The 27,777-nt window shown below is 42.6% G+C and overlaps 1 protein-coding gene across 2 annotated transcripts in view; it reads right to left on the reverse strand.

Moving 5' to 3' along the window:
- LOC137296318 (cytochrome P450 7A1-like) overlaps positions 1 to 27,777 on the reverse strand; it is a 73,050-nt gene that overhangs the window by 1,748 nt on the left and 43,525 nt on the right. Inside the window, exons 1-4 of one of the 2 annotated variants that reach the window (XM_067828088.1) lie at positions 4,566 to 4,870; positions 2,609 to 2,833; positions 832 to 1,766; positions 499 to 677 (exon numbers count right to left, since the gene is read on the reverse strand). In XM_067828088.1, the coding sequence (XP_067684189.1) occupies positions 499 to 677; positions 832 to 1,766; positions 2,609 to 2,688 (1,194 nt within the window). In that variant the 5' untranslated portion in view covers positions 2,689 to 2,833; positions 4,566 to 4,870. Of the gene's footprint in view, positions 1 to 498; positions 678 to 831; positions 1,767 to 2,608; positions 2,834 to 4,565; positions 4,871 to 27,777 lie in introns of those variants that run through there. The other variant, XM_067828089.1, reaches the window with a different exon arrangement.

A 27,777-nucleotide genomic window follows, 5' to 3' on the forward strand; every position in this document is an offset into this window, starting at 1 on the left:
CAGAATTTAAACACTTCCCCTCTTCTGAAACTCGCTGGACCAAAACAATATCACGTGCAATAATACAATATAACGTTTTTCCTGCATGGCACTTCCGGTAAGTTAGAAATTTCGTGTAATTTTTTTAACATTTCTGCCTATGCTCGAAATCCGTGTTGGTTCAGCAAGCAAACGCTTTTTAATAACAAACTCTCGGAAGTATTACTGAGGCTATTCTTAACAAGAGTTTCTTTCTAAATAGTTCGTCGCCACTTTATTTACCTTTAAAATCAATTTCAAAGAGGCAAAAAGTTTAACTACACAGACCCAAATAATTTTCAATTTATTCGAAAACAAGCTAAACATGTAATTCCATTTCCTTAGGGGCGTGCAATACGAATTTGAAACCCGACAACAAAGCTCTCCAAGCATTTTCCCACTTCATATTTCAAGTTTGATACATGACGATACAAATGTGAAGAATAAATGTGCAATTACTGAGGACAGTGCTATACATACCTCAGGATCTTCGTAGATTTCGGGATCCATGTGGATTGCAGGTGGGTAGATGGCAACACGGTCCCCCTGTCGACAGCGGTACGTACCCCCAGATTCCAAGGTAAAGTCCGCATCTTCAGCAATATATCTGACCATGAACACCCCACTAGTGATGCGGAGAGTCTCTTTGATAAAACTGTCTGTAATTATAAAAAAATACGTTCATCAATTAAAGGTAAAATGAATTGAAATCACTGTTTTAACAAAGTGGATTTTTAACAGAAATGTGCTTTACACACTCTTCTATAACTATCCGTTCATGAAGTTAATTTTTTTATCGAAAATTATATTTACCTAGTAGAGGCAGCTTGTCGAATTCCTCCATGAGAATCTCCACCTTTTGTCCCGTTGTCAGAACTCGTTTGTCTTCCACGAACTCTCTGATTTCTTCGGCAAGGGCTGCATAAGCTTTCTTGTTCTCCAGTAGTTTGTAGAGGCACCAGAATGCCAGTCGGAAGGTGTTGTAGTTTACGTGGAGGAACACGAGGTTGTGGCCGATGATGTCCTGCTCACTCTGAGCGTTATCCTTCATGAAACCTGTGGCGAATTTGATGTACTCCGACACTCCCTCCCTCATCAACATATCCTCGGAGCTGGGTTGCTGGCACAGAACCTGTAAGGCTTTGGTTGCCTTTGGGAACAGTTTGGCGGGAAGGCCAAGCCACATATAATTGAAGTATTTGTGAAAAACGTCAAAACTTTTGTGAAACACTTGAGGCTCGAATTCCGCTTGTGCTTGTCCGTGTCCAAATATGGTATAGAATAGGGCTGCAAAGATGGTTTTGGAAGTAAGCGTCCTCAGGCCATCGTGTCCCCACTGTTCGCCCACCGTCTTCACAACGTTGCCGTTGACATCCAGGTTGGTGACTTTGTCGAAAGCATTCCGTAAATTGTCCGAGAAACTCTTCATCCCGCCATGGAGGTGGCGCCCATTGACTTTTTTACCAGCCTCGCTCAACATTTTGCGTGCATCGACAAGTTCGAAGCTAAACACATTATGGTTCACTTGTCTCTGAATAGGGTCGAAGTCAAATCGGCGTTCCTTGGTCAAGTTTTCGTATGAATGGGGGTCCATAACGATGGTGACATGTTGGTTGAGCAGCCGGATGGTGAAAATATCCCCGTAGGTTTTCTTGCATTTGTGGAGGAATTTGACGGCGTGCTGAGCAAACTCAGGGCCTGACCCCAGGAGAAAATTGCCGGGAACCAAGGGCGGCTCACCCTCTCGTCTGTAACATAGAAAAAAGCCCATAAAATCAATCGCTTTAAACAACCGGTGGAAGCTTAGCACGAAGTAACCCCCAAAACCTATAGGAAAACGTCAACGATATAAAAGCGCATCTTTTTAAATATAGAATTAAAATGTAAATGTATCTTTGACAGTTAGGGTTTACGATTCCATCTGTGCGGTGCGTGAGACAATGAGAGGGGTAGGGGTGGTCTGAGAGCTGTTGTTACAACGTTCGGCTGAGCCGCACTGTCGTAACGGAGTGAAGCGACTGTATATGGTCCGTGTCCCCAGTAACGGAGCGCTCAAGACGGCGGGGACAAACACGGATAGGAGAAGGGATACTTTAACATTACGTCCTAGATCCAGTTCATATCACATAGTAATAAATTAAAGCGGACAAATACTTCAAAATTTACCGAATGTACATTTATTATTACAAACATAATGCACATGTAAACAAATGCATTTATAGCCAGTGTTTCAGTGATCGTTAACTACCTGGTATAAGACTGTCGCGAATTCCCTCATCGATAAAAAAATGCGGTATCGCAGTTTCATCGAGCTAGCCAAGCAATTTATAATCCACTGAAAAAAATTCAGCTGCTCGTACGTGACTTTTGGAGAAATGTGAAACACTCTTGGATAATGATAATAAATACTGTCCTTGTCACAATTACAGTCAAATTAATCATAAAATTACGTTCGCTTATTAAATAATTAGCAAAAGAATTATCTTAAATTTAAGTTACAAACTCATTCGGAAAAGGGTAATACAATATATAAGAATGAAATCCGTTATTCACCATTTGTCACACAAATCAAGCTGTAATTTCAACCTACCTTCTCCTGTAGAGAAATCTGAAGTATGCGGCGGTCATTCCCACAACTAGGGCGGCCAAGTATACTGATAATGCGGCCATTGCTTCTATCTCTTTTACACAATGATGCGGTAGGGAAACTCAGTGTAACAAGTCACAGGTAGCTGAAGCAGTAACTGTCACAGAGCGATCCGTGAATCCGAATATTCAGTAGTCGATACGTGTACTCCAGATAGATAAATTCACGCTGAAATAAACAAATCGGAACGAGTATGTTATAATGTTATAGATTACACAGAAGCGATGACATTGCAAAATTAAGCTTGTCAGGTGACTTTTAAGACAGATCATCAGACTGCCTCCTATATTAAACAGTTCACGTAAATGAAATCTATTTTCAAAGATGTGTGCTTGGAATAGACATTCGAGACAGCACCTGTGACAGTCCTGATATGTAGTATGTCATCTGATACCCCACAATGCGTCACATTGGCCGAGAGTATGGCCGGCTTTCAACTTATGTCTTAAACTTGTTAGGTCATAATACAACAGTAATTATGTGTTTATTACGGAGTAGCGATAGACAAACGGCGGCGAAATTTTTAATTTCCGTGTGTCCACACGAATACGAGGGCCTTGCCTAGCAGGTGCTGAACAGGTGCCCGAACGAGTACATGGAAACTTTGTACCACCTGTTAAAAGAGCCGTGAATACGGCAACATTGACTACAGCGAGGAAACAGTTTCCCATCTAGTACGCGGATCACGTCTGATACTGCTTATCAGGACAAGTGTTGACGTCGAGAGCCGATATCTCCTGTAGAATACCGCATGTGGGTGGAGAGCCTATATGATCACTCCTGGTATATATCGATCCGACACAACATGCACACAATTCATAAATAGTGTCTCACCAGCGTTTTGCTCATCCACGTGCTGACACAAACAGCCGAAATAGGATTCCACTCATTGGGAAGCCCGCGGTTTATTCTAGGTCTCCAAGAAAACCTGGGCCAAAGTTGACATAAGAAACGGAACGCATTGATTATGTTAACAGTGCTGGATAAGACGTCCGTTACAGGCACTGCGACATATATAGGGGCCCTGATTGTAACGGTAGAATCTGGCCTCTAACAAATCGCGCTAACATTGTACAACAGGAAAGGGAATGACATTTATGATATCAACTTTCTTTTTTTCGTCAGATGACAGGACCTTGAAAGCAAGCGCTTCGTCCCGCCGGCGTAGACGGAAGTACACCTGAGATAGGTGACAGTGTCTACGAGCCATGACTCACTGAAAACTGACAACCTTATTGAGCTGACAACGATGTAGCAGACGACATGTAGCACGTGGAGCAGACGACATCTGCGGTAACAGACGATAAAATTTGTACAATTTCAAAATATCCCGCGAAATGCCCACCCAGTTGTTCCCGGATCCTTCAACTGGTCGAGCGGTATTACCCACTCACACTCTTTTCGTGTACACAGTTACAAGAAATATCGTTACACCTTTACATCATGGTATAAACATAGCAATAGCGTGTGACCGCGTCGGAAAGCCCATAACGAATACCCAACCTCATGAAATACGCTTCACACCGGAGAACGTGCTTGTCAACAGATACATATGAATGGAATCACTTCGATCGGACCGTCCAACTGGCTATCGCTGAATCACGGAAGATGACACTAACAATTTGCCACATCTAGAGATCTAAATTGATTAAATTGCCACACACATGTTACAAGATAGGATAACAGTTTTAAACGCTGACATTCTCCCTGTACCACAACTGTCAAAGCGAAACCCGAGAACACGTGTGTACAATGAACAGGTTACTAGCCGACGTGTTTCGCTGACGGGTAAAAACGAGTAAACTGTGTCCCAATCGGCCTGTGATAGTCCATGGAAGACAAACGTACCAAATAGTACCATTGTCAAAGCCCAACTACACAGATTAAGTAATATACTTACTTTTTACAGCTGGGTTGAGGCTAGAAAGTCGCAGTGGATGTGAAGCAGCTTTCTGTGTCAACTCCATATTTATACGTTAGCGGGCGGAGCCAAGTGTCAATCAAACTCGAGGGGTTTGCCAATCAGCTCGCCTCGCTTTTCTCATTTTGGCCAATGTGAAGAGCAAGTCACCGTATACCCGAATTATACCATTTATTATCTCGGTTTTTAGGTAGTTTGGACCCTAATCTCATATATGTTTTTTAATACAGCAAACACTGTTTACATGGGCGGTGTCTCACTGCGGGATGCAGATATCTCGTACCCTGTAACAATCGGAAGTAATTAATGGATCCGGTGATTTCATGATTCGTCAGAAACTATTAAAACAAAGGTAAATCAAATTACGTTTTATTTTTAGATAGACTTAACATGGAAGCGCATGATGATTGCTATTGTCTGTATTAATCTGGGAGTAGCGACGGCGGGAGCGTGGTAGTATTAACCTTCATGGTACAGTCAATTATTTAATCAAGTACCTAAATATACCAAACTGAGGATTTCAAGTACTCAACCGGAAAAGGGGGAGGATACAGAATACGGCTTCTTAGGAAGGAAGGGACGCACAGTGTTAAACATACCAGGAGCCTTCAGCTGAAATCCACGAGCTGTCAAAATATTGATAATCACAATAAAAGTACTTTCGTTCGAGTATTAAACACATTCAAATCCTAAGATCGCGCCCCGGGCGTCTGTGTGTTAGCTCATGGTGATCATGGGAGCCTTTAAATGGTGTTTACCAGTTTATGTGCCGTAAAGTCTGTACATACACATATATAAAGACTACATCTTACTATAGTTATAACTATAATCCAATATATACACTAACATATATGGAATAATCTAAAATTTCAATGTTCAGCATATCAACACATTAAAATATATATTAAAGTTTCTTGATTCACTCAATGGATTTTATCGTGTACTATAATCATGACAATAGACTTATTTTCTTGAAATACCCTTAAGTGAACTTTGGAACCGGTGGGTACAGATGTAGCATTATATAAAATAGTCAGCTTTGGTGTATATTTGGAGTTGGAAATTGGGCAATTAAGTCAATAATGTGTATAGTTTGTCTTTATATGGAAACAGTTTACTCTGGCGGAAAGACAGATCAATTCAGAGTATTTAACAGAGCAAAGTCCACGTAAAGTTAATGATCATCATTCGCCCCATCTTCCCGCAATATTTGTCACGATAATTCAATATAACCTTTTATTAAGTCGGAGCAGTTAAATGCATACAAATACACTATATGCATAACACATTTTAAATACACGGTCAAATTAATTTAGTTTTACAACACAATCATCTGTAACACATTAGTTTGAAGTTTTTCAAAAAATAACGACGGAATAACGAGGTCTGGTGTAAACTAACGCCTACAGCAGTGGGTATGTTAAAGTCCGCTGAGCACGTGAGGCATATCAGAGACCGGATCTCTATGGTTTAATCCCACTTGTGTTTTCCGGAAACTGTGGTTAAGCTTATCATCGACATACAGCGCATCTGTAGACTAACAAATTAATCAAACACCAACGGACACGCTTTAACAGAAAAAACAGCACGCATTTTACTCTTTAAGTGATTTTGTATAAGTTTAATGGTTTCAAAAAGTATTGGAGCTATAGAGAGAAAAACACTCGTCAGTTATTAAGTTCTATTTCACACAAGCACATTTGTTCCCTGATAAGCGAAGATCAACTATATTTGTTTTAAGTTTCTTTTTTCTACTTCCGGTGACTTTTAACAGATTTTATGACATGGAAGTAGCGATAGTTTTGTCGGAATTAATATCACAGGTGTTGACGAACTGCGCCTTTTTCCGCCATTTGTTGGGCAAGTGCTTAGATTACGCTAATATGATAGGCATCGTCACAATAATTAACTATGGTAATCTGGTCCAAACAGTGAATCGGAAGTGGTGTCTGTTCTGGCTCATCCTCACATGATGAAGCAAGTTGGAGACGATAACAAAACACGTTAACAACGATATATTACTGATAACACGAAACAAAAATCATATCGGATAACGAAGATTCATATGTGTGCATCAACATGTGTCGAGTTCAAGTCCGAGTTAAGTCCTTAACACTCTATAAAAGTCCCAAGGAATTAGTGATAAAATTATTCCCAAAACAAAATCAAGACAACATAGACATTAGTGAACTAATTTATTCTCACGAGACACGTATGAAATTAGGAATTCAACTATAAATCTCACTAGAACTTCATTTTTAAGACATGTGCGACATGAAAGACGTAAAAAGGCAAATAAGTGTTATGTAACGCAAATCTTTATTTCGGTGTTCACATGTGGAAACAGAAGAGACAAAATTAGTTTTACTGAGCCACGGCCGGACAAAACCAATTCTATCAATGACTATGTTGTTCTTTTGAGGAATATTAAAATGTCAAATATTAAATGATTGCCATTTCTCTGCGATCATGTCCGCCGCAAGCTACTGTTCTCACGTTCGTGTGATGGGTAGCTGACAGTTTCCTTTTATGGAGTTATAGTACTATATTTCGGATGTTGATCATTATCTATCAACAGTTGTATGAATGAAACGGGGCATTGTATCTATATATGGTAATTGAGAGTCGGGAAATGACATACAGCCCAGTGTGGAATCAGTGACATTAGCTTGCACCAACTGATGTAATTTGACTATAATGATCATGAACCGCGAGGCTCTCTCTCATATGACGGGGGCATGTAAGTTTGAAAAGTGGCTTCAGAGTCGTTTTATGACTTGAAATTATGACCATTTTAACAAAACGTATAAATTTACTCTGAAAGTTGAAGATCCAATTTGTTTATTGTCTGGGTTGTTGAGATTTATGTGTGTGAAGAGAAACCTTTTGGAATTGTCAGGTTGTCTGATGCATTTCCTATGTGTGAGAATAGACATGAGCTAGACAAGGACCGTTTCACTAGACAAGGACAGTGTCACTAGACAAGGACCGTTTCACTAGACAACGATCAGTGTCACAGCTAGATGAAGAGTATGTCATCACTAGACAAGAGCCAGAGGGTTTCACTACTAGACCTGGGATTTCATTAGTAAACAACGAGGGTGTCACTGCTAGACAAGGAGAGTATCACTACTCAAACAAGGGATTTCACTACCAGACAATGAGGTTTCACAAAAAGACAAAGAGGCTACATTTATAGATAACATGGTTTCATTACAATACAAGCGGGAGTTTCACTGCCAGACAAATGGAGACTCGCTATTAGACAAAGATAGTCTTACGACTAGACAATCAGAGTTTCACTATAATACACAGTTTCACTACTAGACAAAGGGAGTTTCACTATTTGACAAGAGAGTTTCATTACTAGACAATGTCAATTTCACTATTATACAAAGAGAGTTTCACTCTTATGCTAAGAGTTTCACTACTAAACAACGAGAGTTTCACTATTATACAAAGAGAGTTTCACTATTATACAAAGAGAGTTTCACTACTAGACAAAGGGAGTTTCACTGTTAGACAAGAGAGTTTCACTTCGAGATTGTCACATTACCATTACTGACTTGAATGTGAATAATTCAAATTTAATGATGCGTTTGCTACACAAGTATATTGGTTGAAAGGTTCAGAATTCAAAGTTGAGAACGGTAGAAACATTACCTGTATAGATGGAAATCGGCGCTGTTCCATTTCTAATCGCACAATCACACACCCGACAGAAATCAAATAAATTATGTTTACATTAGATTATATCAGAAAACAAAGTTCCACCACTTGTGGAGAAAAGTAAATTCACACAAACGCCCAAGCCCCGCCAGCTATACACTATCGACAGATTAGGAGGCAAACGCTGTTTTGTTGTCTGTGACGCTACAATATCGTACTGTCGGGGACTTAGCGCATCCACCCTCTTAAGAGGCCACCCGGGAGCAAAAACACTTCGTCTTTTTTTGTAATAAAATTAATATAGCAGCTGACGAGTACCTCTTTATGTGTGAGTTTAGACCTAATTGTCAAAGTAGAATTGGGACGTATTTGAGAAGTTCTTAAAACGTATGGCAGGCGAGCCCAACCAAAGCTCTCCAGTTGATGTGTGTCTCTCTAGAGACACAATGTGTTAGGGCTCAGGGAAGGAAATACTCACTGTTCCTGTTCTCAAAGCATCAGACACAGACGAGTAAAACAGTTCATTTTTTAAAATACAGAACTTCTCTGGTGAATTTTTAAGATGAAGATGTTTTCCTAATGAACAATATTCGGGCGTTTTTCTTGTGTGAACCCACTGTGTATATATAACCAGCTCATTGTTGGTAAGATTGATAAATATGATAAACGTTTCTAAAACGTTTCTAAAATTTGTGCGTAATGTTTCCTCTTTAAACAGCCCTATAACGCCCAGGCACATATCGTGGGCCGGTCATAAGCTTCAAAAGTATTTCTTAAGAAAAAACACAAAGCAAAAAGTCTGATTAAGAAACTTTACAGCTTATCTGATAACAGCTTCGTCACCTTCCAAAATACCTACAGGAAACTGAATAACAACCCAAGCATTACCGATTTTATATACTTGAGTAGTGAAAGTTGATCTTAACAAATGAGTTCCCCAAACAAATAAACTGAGACCGGATAGGTTTTGGCAAAGTCTTCATAATGGTTCGTTGGAACTGATGCCGTATATTAGGAAGTCTGAACACACTCACCCACACGAAAAAATACTCGAATGCAATCCTTCAGGTAATGTTATGACACACGTTACAATACATAACATGCCTCGTGTAGGACGTGTAGGTTGGGGTGCATGAACAAATGTAGTATAGAAATATCCTTGGCTACAAAGGCAACACACCTAACCGTACCCACTGTACATTCAAAGCTCTATCCACTCGGAGTAGGAGTAAAACGACAGACCAATAGAGCTTCATCAATAGCTTAATGTGATTAATGAAGGTGTTTCGGCCGAACATTGTCCTGCCCCGGGCTGCTATGTGCCGACAAGCCCGCGCTTGGTCGGAAGCAGCCATAGAGCTATGGAGGGCTCTCCCACTCGCGTCAGTGAATCGCATTGTAACTAATTCAGAGTTCTATCGTTATGGAAATGAAAGTGGATTTGATAGTACATATTAAACCATGAAGCGGGAGGAAGGGGGGTCGCTCCTCTGTGGGGATGAGTCAGTAAGGTTCAGGGTGAGGACGGGACGCTGGGATATAGAAGGGGGCGAGGGAGGGGGCGGGCGTAAGATCAATAGCTCATCATCGGATATGATTTGACCAGTTCCTAATGATTCACTGACTGACCAGGGAGGGGCGCGAACCCGACTCACCACCTCCCCTCCCAGTAGCACGGGGGATGTAGGCGGTTTAGAAACACTTTAGTGGAGTTAATTGGCGTACCCTTATGTAGGAAATAGGCTCTCATCACGAACATATTAGTTTCACATATGTGTGTGTGTGCGTGAGAGAGAGAATCTCTGTGAGTATGCACGTGTGTGTGCGGTGTGTGTGTGAGAGAGAAAGAGAGAGAGAGAGAGAATCTGTGAGTATGCACGTGTGTGCGCGCGCGCCGTGTTTGGGAAGGGAGGAGTGGGGAAGTGTTGGTACCTGCAGCGTCCGTCTCGTGGACAGGTAAATACACTGTTTGACGTCAGATAAGTGTACCACAGTGGGGTATAAGGGGGGCTCCCCACAAATTCAGACTCATTACCTTTGGTATTTATTGTTCGCTATCAAACAAAGACTTGCTTCACACTTGTCAAACTATATACCACACACCCCGTCCACTGTCGCGGTAACAACGTCAGTTCTAAGGATCTCAAGTGAATACAAGTTCAGACTTAAACATTCTTTTCCTTGCTGCTTACTTAGATACAGATCGAAGTAAATCTCAAGTATTTCCAAGTTTTGATCCCCGTTTTCACATGTCTCAAATATACAACAACAATTAACTTGAAGTATTTTTTTAAATATCTTGAGGGGTTTTTAAAACTGAAATTTAGAACCCTGCACGTTCAAAACGCGGAAAGATCTCACTCGAGCTGTCTGTTGGTGGGATAGGTGTCATGTGGAAGCACACATGTCGTTTCACAGAGCTGGAACCAGTCAATCTCCCTTTTGAAAGTTAGACAATCTGAGGTATTTGGCAAGGATAACAAGTTTATCCGATGTAATGTCGGGGATTTCTGGTCCCTGCTACTGTGGTATTTCAGATAAGGATTCAAACACGGAGACATTCAAATAATAAGTAACTTTGTGTCATGTCTAACGCGTGACAGTTATCTGTTCTTTACGGTTGCTAAGATGGCGTGAGTAATTTAAGACTTAATGGAATATTTATCCAATAGAATTACCGTTGTATACATTATTGTTAGTAGGCTGAGGTAGACTGGGTTTTCTCGAATAGTGGACATTCTCCAGTGGTGAAATTATTGAACAGAGCAGTTGGCACTCTACTGTGATAGACAATCGCGAATGATTATTCTCGAGTGGTGGACATTCTCATTTGGTGGACAATCGCAAATGGTTATGCTCCATCGGTGAACATTGACAAGCAGTACATATTCTGGACTGACTGACATTCTCGAGAAGTCTAATGACGATATTAGTTTGTAATTAGATAATCTACTAAGAGAACGTCCTCAAACAGCTGTCATGGTAATATGTTTTTTATCAAGAATGTGATATAACAAGAAGCTTCTTTCTCGTCGTATTTCACCCGAATACACCCGTGTATAATAGCTTTACATATCAAGCATGATATCGATCATGGTGTTTAAATCTAACAGTCCAAGGATTGCTACAAATATGCAAAATAGAAAACTTTCACATGTTCTTGAAATAAAATACGTATTTAAATTAAAGCTACTCACAAAATCACATGGCAAACACAGCCAGTCACTCACAATATAATGCGTTTTGACAGTGAACGTGTTTCGATTGTCCTGTCATAAAAAACATCATCTTTTTAAAAATTACAACGTGGCTGTTTAGCTACAATCATCCAAAGCAGACTCCCGACAATCTCGAGGGCAGCTACTGGCCACTTATTCCTAGCCGAGTCTTAATCCACGGAATCCCGACCTCTCGTGACGAGTCGCCCAACTCAGGCCGTTAATACCTCTAACGCTGCCAGATTCCATGACAAACAGTATGGGATCTTCGCTGTTGTTTTATGATATTGACGAAGGCCACTCGTCAGGTCCCGTCTCAGTCTGTGGCAACTTGGTGGTGGTATGGTATGAACAGCGACACCTGCAGGCGATACTTGGCAAAGAACATAAGAAGTTCTATTGACCCCTTACTCATGAAAGTTTTTTTTTATTGAACTTATAATTTTCATTACACATTCTGTTTGAAAACATGATTCACATGTCTTCTGTGATATAAAAGTTGTGTCGTTGATTAAGACATTAATTTCAAAGTTGAAAAAAAAAATCATACTGCGTTTTAACGATCATTTACACCATATAATATTTACTAATGAAGTCTGGGTTGGTTAAGATGTAACTGGGTGATGAAATCCGACCAGGAAGAGACAAAGTTTCAAAATATATGATGGACTTCTGCTTCAACACACAAATAATGTTGTAATACAACAGTTGTGAATAACACCGACTTTCATTTATGAAAACAAGACCCAAACAAAGACCGATGACATGACGACAAGCGTAATACAGCACGTAATTCTCCTCCACGCAAATCTCTGCAGTCGTGCCTTATGTATCATAACTCGATTTGTTTTGATATACCGTGTCGGTAGTAGCGCTGACGTAGTGGCACAAGCACAGAGCTAGTATAACCCGCCCGGAGAGTTTCCCGAACCAGGCGCTCATTCATATCAATCTGTTGGGTGTAGTCGATTCTGAGCGAATTACTAACCATGAAGCCACGAGCAGCGACACGCGAGGAGGCTTCAAAGTTGAACCTGGTCTGTCTCTCAGTCCCTGAAACCCTATTTTCCCCTACTGCCAAGCCCTCTGTGCAATGCTTAGAGGAGCCTTAAATGAAGCAAGTCTAGATTTCCTCAGGTTTTGAATCTCTGATCTCCTTCGGTCTCCTTTTCTCTTTTTATGAGTTAAAATAAAGATTGTATTATCAAAATTATATATGTTCAGAGGTTAAGCATTAGCCTACGTTTGAGCCCATCGAGGAGTCAAGACCAAAATTAGATAGGAAACAAAATAAACCCCAAAACATGTGAGTGAGTGAGTTTAGTTTTACGCCGCTTTTAATAATGTTTATGCAATATCACGGCGGCGGACACCAGAAATGGGCGCGATACCCATGTGGGGAATCGGACCCGGGTCTTCGGTCTCACGAGCGAACGCTCTGTCCACAGAGGCAACTAGTAAGTGTGTTTATTGTTTCTATTTGATGAAAATGAATAAACTATATATATATAGCTTCACAAATAACTATATTCTCTGAAGTCTTCCCGAAATGTATAACAAAACCTTGTTACTTTGGATCTCTTACAACTGAAACACCAGGTTCAGGTAAAATAGAACGCCTATATACACACGGTGAAACCTGTTGTGTATCAAAGCATCATTACGGACACTCGGTAATTCGTTGATACACCTGTCCGCATTTAGTAATGTGAATGCCAGCTTGGACGTAGTAAATCCCCTCAGAAAACAAAACTCTTATTTGTTGCTAGGGTAGGATAGAACAATATGGCTCCACCTGGAACAGAATATATAGCTCCATAGAAAGTTGTGGGTTAACGGTGTAAGAAACAGAGACAGAACAGAAGAACCAATTTTAACAGAAGAACCAATTTTATATATATATAAAAAAAACACGTCAGCAATTCTGAAACGAGTGCGACCGGCCGTGTTAGCCTCGCAGCAAAGTTCTATTTTGGTTTCCTTGCCTCCCGAACAAGCTGAATTATACGCGCGAAAGAATGACGTCACAGCGTTAGTAAACGTCCACGTCTTGTTTCAATATTTAGTTACATGTTCATCATAGGCGGTGGAGTACATTGTTTGAAAATTAATCTTAATCGACAGACTAATTTATCTCGTGTATCAATGAATTGGGCTCTAAGCGGAATGAATGAACGATTATTACACACTGATAACAGCCGATGACGTAATAGCATCGACTGATTGTTCTTTTGTATCAATATTGGTTCATAATTCATTTAGCAACTAGCCGGGCCTTGCATTGTAAATTATAAAGGCGGTATACGAAGAGCGTATCTCGATGGGCGCCACAGGCGATAACACATCAATTAATGTATACAATGTCATATCCCGCAGTTAACTAAAGAGTGTATTGCTTCCAACATATGTGTGGAAATCTACGAAATGTGGGTCTCACTGGTTTGAGAAGTGTTCACCGGGCACGTGAAGATCCGGGTTAGAATCGATCTTTGGCAACCTACGCTTGTCGTAAGACGCGACTAATGGGATCGGGTGGCCAGACGTGCCGACATAGTTGGCACGTCATCGTATCCAAATTGCTTAGATCGATTCTCATATTGTTGATCACTGGATTGTCTGGTCTGGAATCGATTATTCACAGACCGACGCCATATTGCTGGAATATTGCTGATTGTGACGTTAGACAACAACCAAACCCCTGCACGCCTGAACGTTTGCGCCGCTTTTAGCGATGTTCAAGCAATGTCTTTTCGAAGGGCTTCATATACAGAACCTGTGCTGGGAACAGAACCCGACCGAATATATGATATTGTTGGTCACACTGCTGTGATAGGGATAAAACAATACTCACTCACTTGTAACTTCTAATGCAGTTATCCTCCAGAAAAACATCATTACTATATTAGAGTGAGTGAGTCGGGTTTTACACTACTTTCAGCAATATTCCAGCAATATGACGGAGGGGTACACCAGAAATGGGCTTCACACATTTTTTACCTATGTGGGGAAGTGAACCGGGATCTTGGGCTTGACATGCGTGACGGGCGGACGCTTTAACCACTAAACCACCGTACCGCCCCTTACCATATTTGCGAAAAGACACGTTGTCTGGGAAATTATGAAACTTTGACTTTCTCCCTATTAGTGCGCCGTGGTGTATGTAAAACAAAGACTAGTGTTTTCTTGTCAGATTAGCCCCAAACCTATTTTGTTCAATAACCGTGCTGGGAGTGCCATTTTCTCTTCCTCGCTCTTAAGGATGGACAGTGCAAGGCAATAAACGTCATATTTCGACAGCAGCAATACCCCATCAAACACAAGTCAGGTAAAAACAATTGTGACAAACTCCGATCCACCTTTAATAGCCACCATAACAAGAGCGAAGAGTCAATGACACTGATGAAGGTACTGCGTATCTGGAAATGTGAGACTGTTCCATATAGTTACGCAGGTATTTAAAAAAAACAAAACGAAAATATGATTCTTACACCCACGCACTGGTTGACGAGCCCGCCATTACACCAGGTTGGGCGTCATATCGGTGACTAGCACCAAAAAACCATGGAGGCTATTGGACACCACAACATGTGTTTGCGCAAACATTAACACACATCAGTACATACTGTGTAAGAAATATGAACACTATTTAATCTAGCGGAAGAACGATTTCCTTAACGTCTTCCCACCCCTTGTACTGTTACTAAACTTGTACTGTTAACTTTCATGCGTTTATACCATCCAGTGATTAGCTGTCCAATCCCCTAAGCCAATACTGCTGCATTCTTGTATTGAAAAAACCGCAATCGCAACGATCGAATGTGGTTGACAAAGTTTCTCAATACATATTTCAATCGTATATCGATCTCAGTAGCGTCTGGATTGCCACGCGGTGCGAGTCTACTCACAAGGAACCTTCTTTTCTTTTTTTACGTAATTTAATTTAACTTTATGATATTCGCAAATACATCTGAAACTGAACCTCCTGTCTGTGTCGGGGATATCACTGATATACGGCATGTCTAATAGCCGTGAACCACGTGGAAGTCATCGCAAGAACAATCGAGTCCAGCGTTGCTGTATGTCAGTAGACGGGCCAAATATCCAAGAAAGAAACGGCGTAGCGTAGCAATTAAGAAACACACACGAACATTCCTAATGTGTGTAAACTTCAATAGAGGGGCAGTCTGTTGGAAACCGTTGTAGAGGTTCCATACGATCTTTTCAGCGTTTAATTCGACGACTGAAATTAATCTAGTTCCCTACAATGGTCTACTGGCGGTATTATTGTACAAATATACACTCCATGATAGATCAGAAGAGAAATTAATGTGTAAATGCTTTTGAAGTTAATTTTTCTCAACAGCCTGACGTATTTTGGGCGGAGAGAAACACCAGCGTTAGTGTTGGAGCAATGTTTGAAGCGGGCTGTATAACTCAAACGGCCACACACAAGCTCCAAGTCACAATGTGACGGCGTGATATCGCGAAGAAGTCATACTGTACAGCATCTGGTTGTAGTAGCTAAGGCCCGCGCCCGATCAACTTAAATCCGATTACGAAGACCGAGGGAGGGTGAAAAGGCAACAAAGAGACGAAACAGGCTTGACTCGAGATGTGTTCTGTTTGACGACGGAATAGGTCCCAGGGGTGGACCAAGCACATGGGACGACGCGGGCGAATCGCGCTGGGACATGACTGTTATCTCTCTCCTCAAAGAGGTGGGGGACATGGCATCGGTCATTAGTTCCGACTTATGGGCAGGTATTAATTCGCCAATTCGTTGTGGCGTTTGATGTCCTTGTTACGCGAGCGAGAACAGGAATTTTAGCGGTCTTTGAGGAAATATTTGAAACGGATATTACTTGGTGCTGTATGGGAAGCTAAAAGACATGGGTTATGTGGCACAAGGCTTGTTGAAGAAGTGTACATTTAATGAGATCTCGTTCTCTTCTCGCGGAAACGTTGGAGATTCGCACGTATTTTTCTTTTTTATTATGTTGGCACGTGGAGGTGCACGCGCTCGAGGTGAGAGTGATTGAGTGAATGAATAAGTGAGTGAGTGTGATTGCGTTTGCGTTTGCGTTCGGCATAATGATTGTTTTTCAAGGACAAATTTATTTGGACAGAAACGTACAAACGTTTCATGAGTCATTCATGAGTCATTCAATATATACTTTTTTCCTAAAATACATGTTCTTGATTATCGGTTGGTATGCTTCACCACGAATTAAGACACGATTCTCTCATTACATTTTGTATACATGCTGTTTATGGTTTAACATAGCACTGGACATAAAAAGGCTACTATGCTTGTCGTAAGAGGCGACTGACGGCATTGAGTGGTCAGGCTCGCTGACTTTGTTGACACATGTCATCGGTTCCCAATTGCGCAGATCTATGCTCATGTTGTTGGTCACTGGATTTTCTAGCCTAGGCTCGATTACTTACAGACCGCCGCTATATAGCTGGAATATTGCTGAGTGCAGCGTAAAACTAAACTCACTCACTCACTCACTCACACTACACTGAGAACATTCCAACTGTTTGGTATTGAAGATATATTTCACAAATTTAATTTTTGTCCAGCCATGTTTGTGGTATTTGTACAATGAGTTATGACGCTGTCGGTTATTGAAAACGGTCCGTGAACGTACAGCACTGGGCAGTCAGAAAATTCATATACTTGTCATTATTAAGCTCCACCTATCGATAAGTTATAATACAACCACTTCAACCCCAATGCTACCCCATCGCCACACAGTTATGAGTTTCAGTACATAGGTCTGACGTCATATTTAAAACAGGCCGACGTAATATCAGACGATGGTTACATAATACAAATATAGTTGTTTAGATTGGTACAGCGCTTGTACCACAACCCCACTGTTATTTCGTGCTACCATTTCCAGCCAACTGTTCTGTATTTTCTGATTAACTAGGTATTAAAATTAGAAACACATACAGAACAGCAAAAGGAACACAAGTTTCGACAAAAATGAAATCTTATCAAGTATATGTGTATAAAAACTTGAGAGAAAAAAACCCAAAACCCTCACACTACACCCCCTCTAGTTGCGTTTCTTCTGATGTTCAGTATATACGTCCCTGTCAGCAAAGGTTCGGATTATGGAGGTGTTTTCAAAGTGTTTGTGTTAGTGTTGTTTTTCTTTGGTAGTGAGGCAGGAAGGTGAGGCGCTCGCCAAACGAGGTCTTCTTCAGCAAGAATTATGACTGCCCCCAGAGTGGCTGTGGAAGTAAAGCTCCCCTTTCCAGGAAATCACCGGTTACGCTATTTTGTAGGTAATCTGAGCGGTATTAGAGGGGATAGAACTGACAGGTAAGAGCCAAATTCCCAGGTGACAATGTCCTCCTACCTAACAACCCAAACGACCCAGGCGCAAAAATGCTTGGCGATCAGCTAGAGAGGGCACATGCGAGTCCGAGAACACGAGTGTCGTTTACAAATTAATGACTCGGGGTATTGAAGTGAACAAAAACTCTCTTCACGATCAAGGTTCAAGATTACAGTTGGCGTTGGGAGAGGGTGATTCGAGGGGGACATATCTGCTCGGGCCAATCGTCAAAAGTAACTGCTTTTTATGTCACATTTATTGTCGTCACCCGTGGGATTGTTTACGGGAGCTAATTAGAGGGAGAAACTAAAGAGATGACGGATAGTTTTTCACGAGGCGTTATCTTTGTATATCACCGTTTTAGGTTTCGTGTTTGGGATTCGGGTGAATTTGAGCGGCTGATCTCCCCAGTCAAAGGGCTAAGTAGGCAGGGATCTTGTAAGCCTGGTAATGTATTAGCTAACCTAGGTCACACCAACACAGCCGCTGTCTCAATCCGTAGTCGTTAGTTCTCAATTTATGGAAAAGACAAATTCAAGATGCATTAGTTTCAGGTCTTAACAGTGCCGGGAGAGCTTAAAGTCTCAGATGAACAGAAGGGAGGGGTGTTTTTCCACGTTTTTGAAATATCACCACAATCTCCCGTTATCAGTTCTCACATGAAGGTAGATAGGACAGTCTTCGGACACTGATATCAACCAAACACAGTTATGGAATATGAATAACTGAGATATGTAAAATAGGAATACAATGATATAGTACTATAAAGGCATCAGATAGAGACGATTTCACAACAAATCAATTTAACCAGGGAGTTTCTCGTGGTACTGAAGATTTGCATAAGGTACAGAGTGAGTGAATTTTGTTTTGTGTCTCTTTTAGCAATATTCGAGCTATATCACCGTAGGGGACACCAGAAATGGGTTTCACACATTGTACCCATGTTGGGAATCGAACTTGGGACTTCGGTGGGACGAACGTACGCTTCAATCACGGAGCTACCCACCGCCCCTGGACATGAAAAGCTATGACACATTGTCTCCTTGTACCACTTTTCCTCGCCATTCTCGCCACAAACTACTGATCATATATTCAAATCCAGATAACGTCCAAGAATCGGCACCCTGCTACTTGAGTTTCGCCATAGCGCCAGTAGAGGGAACCGACTGAAGTATAACTGAAAAACCGAGTAATGTGGCTCACCCGCCCATCCCCTTTACAACAGAACCCCCTATTTCACCTCCTCTCCCCACTCTCTCCATCACTCTCTTCTACTCTTCTCCTCTCCTTGATCAGACATGAGCAATGGAGCAAGTGAGGGCGCATACGTTTTGAAAATAAGTTGTCAATTTGCAAATACGAGTCCAAAAGACATCGTGACATTTTTAACCAATGTGGGATTCAAACCAAACCCTCTGGAACCATTGCACCAGCCACTGAACTAAGTAACGCCAACCCAAGTAAGCATGAACCAGAACCCACTTCACATACGTCCCCCCACACGGTCTATAGTTCAGCCTCGGGTGTCTCCAGCATGGGACTGGCGTCGTGTGTGGTCGATTATTGATCACCAGATCAATAATTAAATTCAGACAAAATCTATAAAGTGTACTTTTTGGATCCGATCAATGTGTTTGTCTGTGTGTTGGCATTGTCTGAAAGCGCAGGTTCGGTGTGACGGCTAGACGTTCCGCTCCGGCGATGGTCAAAATCTCAACTGCTCATTCCCTTTTAGTTGCATGCGTCGAAGCATCATTGTCAACATCATCGACGTCAACAACGTATGCATCAAGTGTATTCAAGGTAAACCAATAGCGGTGCGTACTTGAACACACTGTCGGTGACGTTGCTGGTCGATTACGCCCTCGCTGCTGTTTACACGTTGTCATGGGGTACCCTCTGACGGATTGGGGCTTACGAACGTAATGGATGAAGACGTAAGGGTCATCAATACAGGTGAAATAAGTGAGCATACCAATGACACCCATCAACACGGGTACCACCGTTAAGAGACGGGTACCACCAGACAAGGGATCACTCCTCACAAAGCAATCGGATATAACCATTTCAGTTAGTAGACACGTTGGTACCACCAGGAAGGGGTCATCCCTTAAAAGAGACACATTGGTAGCACTACTATGGGGCCATCGCCAGAAAGACAGAAAGGCGCATGGGTACCATCGAAAAGGGAACCAATTCCTAGAAAGACACGGGTACCACCAAGATATGATCACCCTTTAAGAAGTCATATGGTTACCACCAGAAAGGGGCAATACCCAGAAAGACACGGGTACAGGCAATATGAAGTGACCCCTTAAAAAGAAAGATTGGCAATATAATGGCTGGGGGCCAAAACCTCAAGGTATGTCAATTCGCTGTGCAATGTTTTGTCATTTAGTCGGGCCAGGATCAATGACTCTGTTGTACAGCTTTGCCCAGACAATACTCCTGCACCTGTCTTCATCAAAATGGTAAAGACCAACGGCCAGCATCACTGTGGGTTTCCACTCTTATTAGATGACACACCGTCAAATAATGCTCAAAGTAGTGTAACACCTAATTCACTCACTCCACCATCTGTCCGTCGGCTGTTAACTTTGTGACAAGGAGAAAGTTGGTTGGTGGGTGCATCGATGACTACCTGAACGGTTTGCTTGTAAAACTACATGATAATTCCCAGCCAGGCGTTTATCAAGTATGCACGTGTTTAAGTAGCACATGGTACCCACTTCCTTGTGTAGCATAAATCTGATTACTAGATAGCTTTTGTTCCATATCTACTGGTACTTCCTCTTCGCTATACCTACTACCACGTGTTACACGGGAATATGCCAATATACTGCATGGTCTGACACAGAGCGACAAGGTTACACCATACGGGGGCTTTCTCAGGAAACCAAACTCTATAACTTAGTTGAGAAAACATGATAATGGCCAAATCAAGATTGGTTGGAATTACAAAAATACTAACTGGACAAGCTTGAACATTTACTATGAAGACAACATATGGTAATAAGTAAAGTGAACTATAACACATTACAACATGCTGCAGGAAAGCTGACGGAGAACACTTGTAGAAAGAGAGATCTACATTGCAAAAGAGAGGCATAAACATTCAGACAGTGAAAACGACACACTCGAGCAGAGAGACAAGCTGAGAGTGGAAGTTACAATGACAAGAAAGGAAGAGGCAGTCATACACACACACACACACACACACACACACACACACACACACACACACACACACACATACAGAGAGAGAGAGGGGGGGTTGGAAGTCGGACAGAAAGACACATAGTGAGGCAAAGAGAAAGTAGGACACAAACAATGGAAGGCACTGACAGCAATAGAAGTGTACAACGCGGAAAAAGAGACATTGAGACAGAGGGACACATACAATGTGAAAAACTGAAAAACAGAGAGAAAGAAAGACGGAGAGACAATACAAACACATTGATATGAATGAGGGGGGGGGGGGGAGATATATAAAAAGCAGAAAATGAGAGGATTGCACGGAGAAAGACATGCACTTGCGGATGTGGATGCCTAATGTGATGAGGCTGTCCCACAGTGCCATTGGTGAGAAAGATTCTTTAAGTTTGTCAGACAAAGCGAAAACCTCAGTAGAACTAACCCTCCAATAGGTTATGAGTACTGTCCATGAGACATCTTACTGCTTCGTCATACGTCGTCTAAAATGCATGAAATAAACGGTAGAAATCAATGTCCATCACTTTTGTCTTTTTCTAACAAATAGTCTGGTCTCCTTGACACCGACATTAAGTAAATTTATTGCGAATAACAAAGATAGTGTTTTTGATCGATATCATATTTTTAATTTTCATGCATAAATGCGAATGTTGCCTTATTTGGAGACATGTTGTGTCATCAGCCATCTGTACGACCGTTATCTTATATCACCTGCCTTACTAGTTACCTATTTATAACACCTTACGGACACACAAAACACTATTTATTTCTACCCAGCACGTGTGTATTATCGACGATAAATTTTCAATATTCAGCGTAATTATACGCCAATCTAATCTTTAATTATCAACCGACCAATGTAGCAGTGGTCTATAAATAGCTATGACGTGTAGCACGCGTCTCAACATGTCTTGTTAGATAGTGGTCGCCTCAACATCTGTCAGTCACAAAGTAGGCGTGGCCAGTGGTAGATTGTGAATGAACTTGGCTTGGGTATTGCACTATCAAGTTGTAACCAATAAGAGATTTCAGGCTTTGAGTATGAATGAATGGAACATTCTCTATGATGAAATGTGTATCAGTAATGTCATAATAGAACCTCTCTAAGACTATTAAGTCACAGTTATATTAAAGCTTAAGAAATATGTAGGCGTTTGAAAAGGAAGCTTTTTATCAATTATTTAAATGTTTTACAATCTGAATTGTTTAATTACTTTTTAAAAATTTTCTGATATTGACTTCCGGGAATGATTGAGTATTTGGGAGTGGTCGGCGGTGTTGTAACAGTGACGTGGGCAGTGACCACCATCATCTATAAGAATATGACTGATCTCACGACAAGTATCGATCGTGGACGGGGATTCCCCACTTGCATTCACGGTATGGAACGTGCTTAAGTTGTGACTGACACGTAGTAACATCCACCCAGGGTTTAAAGTCAAAGGACGTCATCCAAACAGGGTTAACAGTCAGATGACGTCACCCGACCAGTGTTAACAGTCAAATGACGTCATCCACCCAGGTTTAAAAGATGACACAAAGGGTTAACAGTCAGACGACATCGTCCACCCTGGGTTAACAGTCAGATGACACAAAGGGTTAACAGTCAGATGACGTCATCCACCCACGTTTAACAGGCAGATGACGGCATCCACCTAGTCTTAACAAATGATACAAAGGGTTAACAGTCAGATGACGTCATCCACCCAGGTTTAACAGTCAGATGACGATATCCACCTAGGTTTAACGCTGAGATGACGTCATCAAAAAAGGCCATATGGGGTGTTTACCTATGTAAAAAGGGTCATCTGCCGTCATTTTAACGGGGTGAAGTGTTAGCTGACGACATCTACCCATGGTAAAACGGCACATGATGACATCTATCTGTAGTTAACATATCACACATAACGACATCCCGTCGTGGTTGAGGGCCACATAACGACATCCCGTCGTGGTTGAGGGCCACATGACGACATGCATTCGTGGTTGAGGGCCACATAACGACATACATTCGTGGTTGAGGGCCACATAACGACATGCATTCGTGGTTGAGGGCCACATGACGACATGGATTCGTGGTTGAGGGCCACATAACGACATGCATTCGTGGTTGAGGGCCACATAACGACATGCATTCGTGGTTGAGGGCCACATAATGACATGCATTCGTGGTTGAGGGCCACATAACGACATGCATTCGTGGTTGAGGGCCACATAACGACATGGATTCGTGGTTGAGGGCCACATAACGACATGCATTCGTGGTTGAGGGCCACATGGCGACATGGATTCGTGGTTGAGGGCCACATAACGACACCCCGTCGTGTTTGAGGGACACATAACGACTTGGACTCGGGGTTGAGTGATGCTTCATATATACAATGTCCCTGCTGAACGCCGCGGAACGACGTATATGACGGCGGTCTGTGAATAATCGAGAATCGATCAGATAATCCAGTGACTGAAGATTCTAAACAATGATTTACGCCGTCCTCCCGCGATCAAGAATGTGAATGTGAATTTGGAACTGATCATATTAGTCCAGGTAGTGAGGATAAATTCAAAACCCACGATAACGAGGGGATGATTTAGCAGAATATGTAGTACAGTAGGTGTCTAAGGTATTCTTCACACCTTATCCCAATGCTCAGTACTGGGTTTAAAGTGAAATTCGTCAATCTAGAAACATCGCCAGGTACAGTCGGAATGTTTACCTACAGTTAAAGAGACATTAATTAAACGCGCCAAAAATAGCCAAAGTACCGGGCAGTACATTAGTCACGACTATCCGATTGAGGGCCCACGACGTAATACAACACCTTAAAAAACACCCGGAAGCGGGAGTTTCCGGTTACACGGAGTATTGACTTTAGGGCCTTAAATGAGTAAGTGATTCGTAACTGTCACAGTCAATTCTAATTCATATTAAATCGCGATACAACGAAGTGTGGAGTCAATTATTCCTTGTTGTACCAACGAGTTGCTTGCTCAGTAGAGAGTAGACATTGTTAGCCTACAGTCTGACCAGTCTAGGAAGTATACGGTGCTTAATGCTTGTATCTATCAACAGGCTTACAAATACACAACCAGTGTGTCCTAACAACAACGCTCTGTCCCACGTTGCTAAGGTAAACATAACTGACCAGTCCCGCCCTTAGGGTGAGTGAGGGATTGAGTGACAGATATTAAGGCGTGGTAATAGAGCGGTGTGAGATTGTGAATCGCGTATTATTTCAAACTAACACAGCCGGATACTCATCTTCTCAAATTCATGCTGAGTAACATTTAAACATCCCGTCGTCATAGTAACACGTAAATAAAAAAAAACATCATCAAGCGTCTTCTTCATCTTCATCCTCATCCCCCTGTGATGTACGTAGTTTCGAAAAGTAAAAATATTTCACCAACCAACATTACGCGCTGAAACAATTTTACGTCATATTACTGCAGCACAATAGGTACATATTTTTAATGGATCAGACAGGCAATCCTATACTGTGCCACGCCCCAATTTAAATGATCATGTCATATATAGGTCGCCCAAATCGTTTGCTCAAATTAGATTACGAATGCATGTGTAATAAGCCAGCTCGTGCTGTCACTAATTGTTCTCGTCACATGTTTCCGACCATGGTATAATTACATGTCTTGACCTACATAGTGAGAGCTAAATATAGCAATGATCAGCCATGGACACCTGGCGGGTGTGACATCACCTTCTTCAATACAGACTCGTGACATCCATTCAGCGATAGCATGGCCTGGTTTATCTATAACGGGAACGTAACTCGTGATGGGAACTGACCAACCACTCTGGTCAGAACGTGGTAAGGATATCCTTCATCGATTATCTCTCTGGATTTGAATATTCTTGGAAATAAGGACATCGACACTCAAACAAAACACGTACACAGGATACGTACTTCCTTCGTAACATCCTGGTCTTGTGTCATAATGACTTTCACGATAGTGAGTGAGTGAGTGAGTGAGTGGAAACGGTGACGTATACATAATCGCATCTGGACTCGATAATAAAGTGGCTTTCACAACGAGCATGGATCCATGTGTTCACAATAAAATGACAATCAAACGTGATCTGAATTCCGTAGGCATTGCCTTTTATGACGGTTTGTCACGGATCTGAATCCTCCAGGGTAACAAATCGAGTCAGAGTGTACTAGTGATTGAAAGCATGAGCACCGAACGGTACCTAGCCTAGTTCAGCTTATTTACAGGGAACGACCACCCTATCACCTTGTTAGTGCTTGAAGGAATAAATGCGGTGGTGGCAGCTGCCTGACGGAATAGTTGTAGTGTGAGGAGTTGGTTGAGTTGATGACAGGGAGGATAAGGTAGGCGTGTGGATGTTGCGCCTGGTCAGGTAGGGGTTGAGTTGATGCTAGGGGAGGTGAGGTTGATGTTGAGTTGATGCTAGGGGTGGTGCAGAAAGTGTTGAGTTGATGCAAGGGGAGGGAAGGTTGATGTTGAGTTGATGCTAGGGGTGGTGCGGAAAGTGTTGAGTAGATGCTAGGGGAGGGGAGGCAGGTGTTGAGCTGATGTTAGGGTTGGTGCGGAAAGTGTTTAGTTGACGCTAGGGGATGTGAGGTTGATGGTGAGTTGATGCTAGGGGAGGGGAGGTTGATGTTGAGTAGATGCTAGGGGAGGTGAGGTAGGTGATGAGTAGATGCTAGGGGAGGGGAGGTAGGTGTTGAAGAGATGCTAGAGGAGAGGAGGTAGATGGTGAGTTGATGCTAGGGGAGGGGAGGTTGATGTTGAGTTGATGCTAGGGGAGGGGAGGTAGGTGTTGAGTGGATGCTAGGGGAGGTTGATGGTGAGTTGATGCTAGGGGAGGTGAGGTTGATGGTGAGTTGATGCCAGGGGATGTGAGACAGGTGTTGAGCTGATGTTAGGGGTGGTGCGGAAAGTGTTGAGTTCATGCCAGGGGAGGTGAGGTTGATGGTGAGTAGATGCTAGGAAAGGGGAGGTTGATGTTGAGTAGATGCTAGGGGAGGGGAGGTAGGTGTGGAGTAGATGTAAGGGAGGGGAGGTAGGTGTTGAGTAGATGCTAAGGGAGGCGAGGTTGATGGTGAGTTGATGCTAGGGGAGGTAGGTGTTGAGTAGATGCTAGGGGAGGGGAGGTTGATGATGAGTAAATGCTAGGGGAGGTGAGGCTGATGGTGAGTTGAAGCTAGGGGAGGGGAGGTTGATGTTGAGTTGATGCTAGGGGAGGGGAGGTTGATGTTGAGTAGATGCTAAGGGAGGTGAGGTTGATGGTGAGTTGAAGCTAGGGGAGGGGAGGTTGATGTTGAGTAGATGCTAGTGGAGAGGAGGTAGGTGTTGAGTAGATGCTAGGGAAGAGGAGGTAGGTGTTGAGTAGATGCTAGGGGAGGGGAGGTTGATGGGGAGTAGATGCTAGGGGAGGGGAGGTTAATGTTGAGTAGATGCTAGAGGAGGTGAGGTAGGTGTTGAGTAGATGCTAGGGGAGGTGAGGTAGGTGTTGAGTTGATGCTAGGGGAGGAGAGGTAGGAGTTGAGTAGATACAAGGGGAAGGAAAGTTGATAGTGAGTTGATTCTAAGGGAGTGGAGGTTGATGTTGAGTTGATGCTAGAGGAGGGGAGGTTGAAGGTGAGTTGATGTTAGGGGAGGTGGGGGGGGGGAGGTGTGATGTTCAGGTGATGCTAGAGGAGATGAGGTAGGTGTTGAGTAGATGCTAGGGGAGGTGAGGTAGGTGTTGAGTAGATGCTAAAAGAGGGGAGGTAGGTGTTGAGTAGATGCTAGGGGAAAGGAGGTTGATGGTGAGTTGAAGCTAGGGGAGGTGAGGTTGATGTTGAGTAGATGCTAGAGTTGGTGAGGTAGGTGTTGAGTAGATGGTAGGGGAGGCGAGGTTGATGGTGAGTTGATGCTAGGGGAGAGGAGGTAGGTGTTGAGTAGATGCTAGGGGAGGGGAGGTTGATGTTGAGTAGATGCTAGGGGAGGGGAGGTTGATGGTGAGTTGATGCTAAGGGAGGGGAGGTTAATGTTGTGTAGATGCTAGAGGAGGTGAGGTAGGTGTTGAGTAGGTGCTAAGGGAGGAGAGGTTAATGTTGAGTAGATGCTAGGGGAGGGGAGGTAGGTGTTGAGTAGATGCTAGGGGAGGGGAGGTAGGTGTTGAGTTGATGCTAGGGGAGGGGATGTTGATGGTGAGTTGATGCTAAAGGAGTGGAGGTTGATGTTGAGTTGATGCTAGAGGAGGGGAGGTTGATGGTGAGTTGATGCTAGGGGAGGTGGGGGGGTGATGTTCAGGTGATGCTAGAGGAGATGAGGTAGGTGTTGAGTAGATGCTAGGGGAGGTGAGGTAGGTGTTGAGTAGATGCTAAAGGAGGGGAGGTAGGTGTTGAGTAGATGCTAGGGGAAGGAAAGTTGATGGTGAGTTGAAGCTAGGGGAGGTGAGGTTGATGGTGAGTAGATGCTAGTGGAGGTGAGGCAGGTGTTGAGTAGATGGTAGGGGAGGGGAGGTAGGTGTCGAGTAGATGCTAGGGGAGGTGAGGTAGGTGTTGAGTAGATGCTAGGTGAGGTTGATGGTGATTTGATGCTAGATGAGGTGAGGTGGGTGTTGAGTAGATGCTAGGAAAGGGGAGGTTGATGGTGAGTTGATGCTAGAGGAGGTGAGGTAGGTGTTGAGTAGATGCTTGGAAAGGGGAGGTTGATGGTGAGTTGGTGCTAGAGGAGGTGAGGTAGGTGTTGAGTAGATGCTTGGAA

The sequence above is a fragment of the Haliotis asinina genome, chromosome 9, assembly GCF_037392515.1.
Source record: "Haliotis asinina isolate JCU_RB_2024 chromosome 9, JCU_Hal_asi_v2, whole genome shotgun sequence".
Classification (NCBI taxonomy): domain Eukaryota; kingdom Metazoa; phylum Mollusca; class Gastropoda; order Lepetellida; family Haliotidae; genus Haliotis; species Haliotis asinina.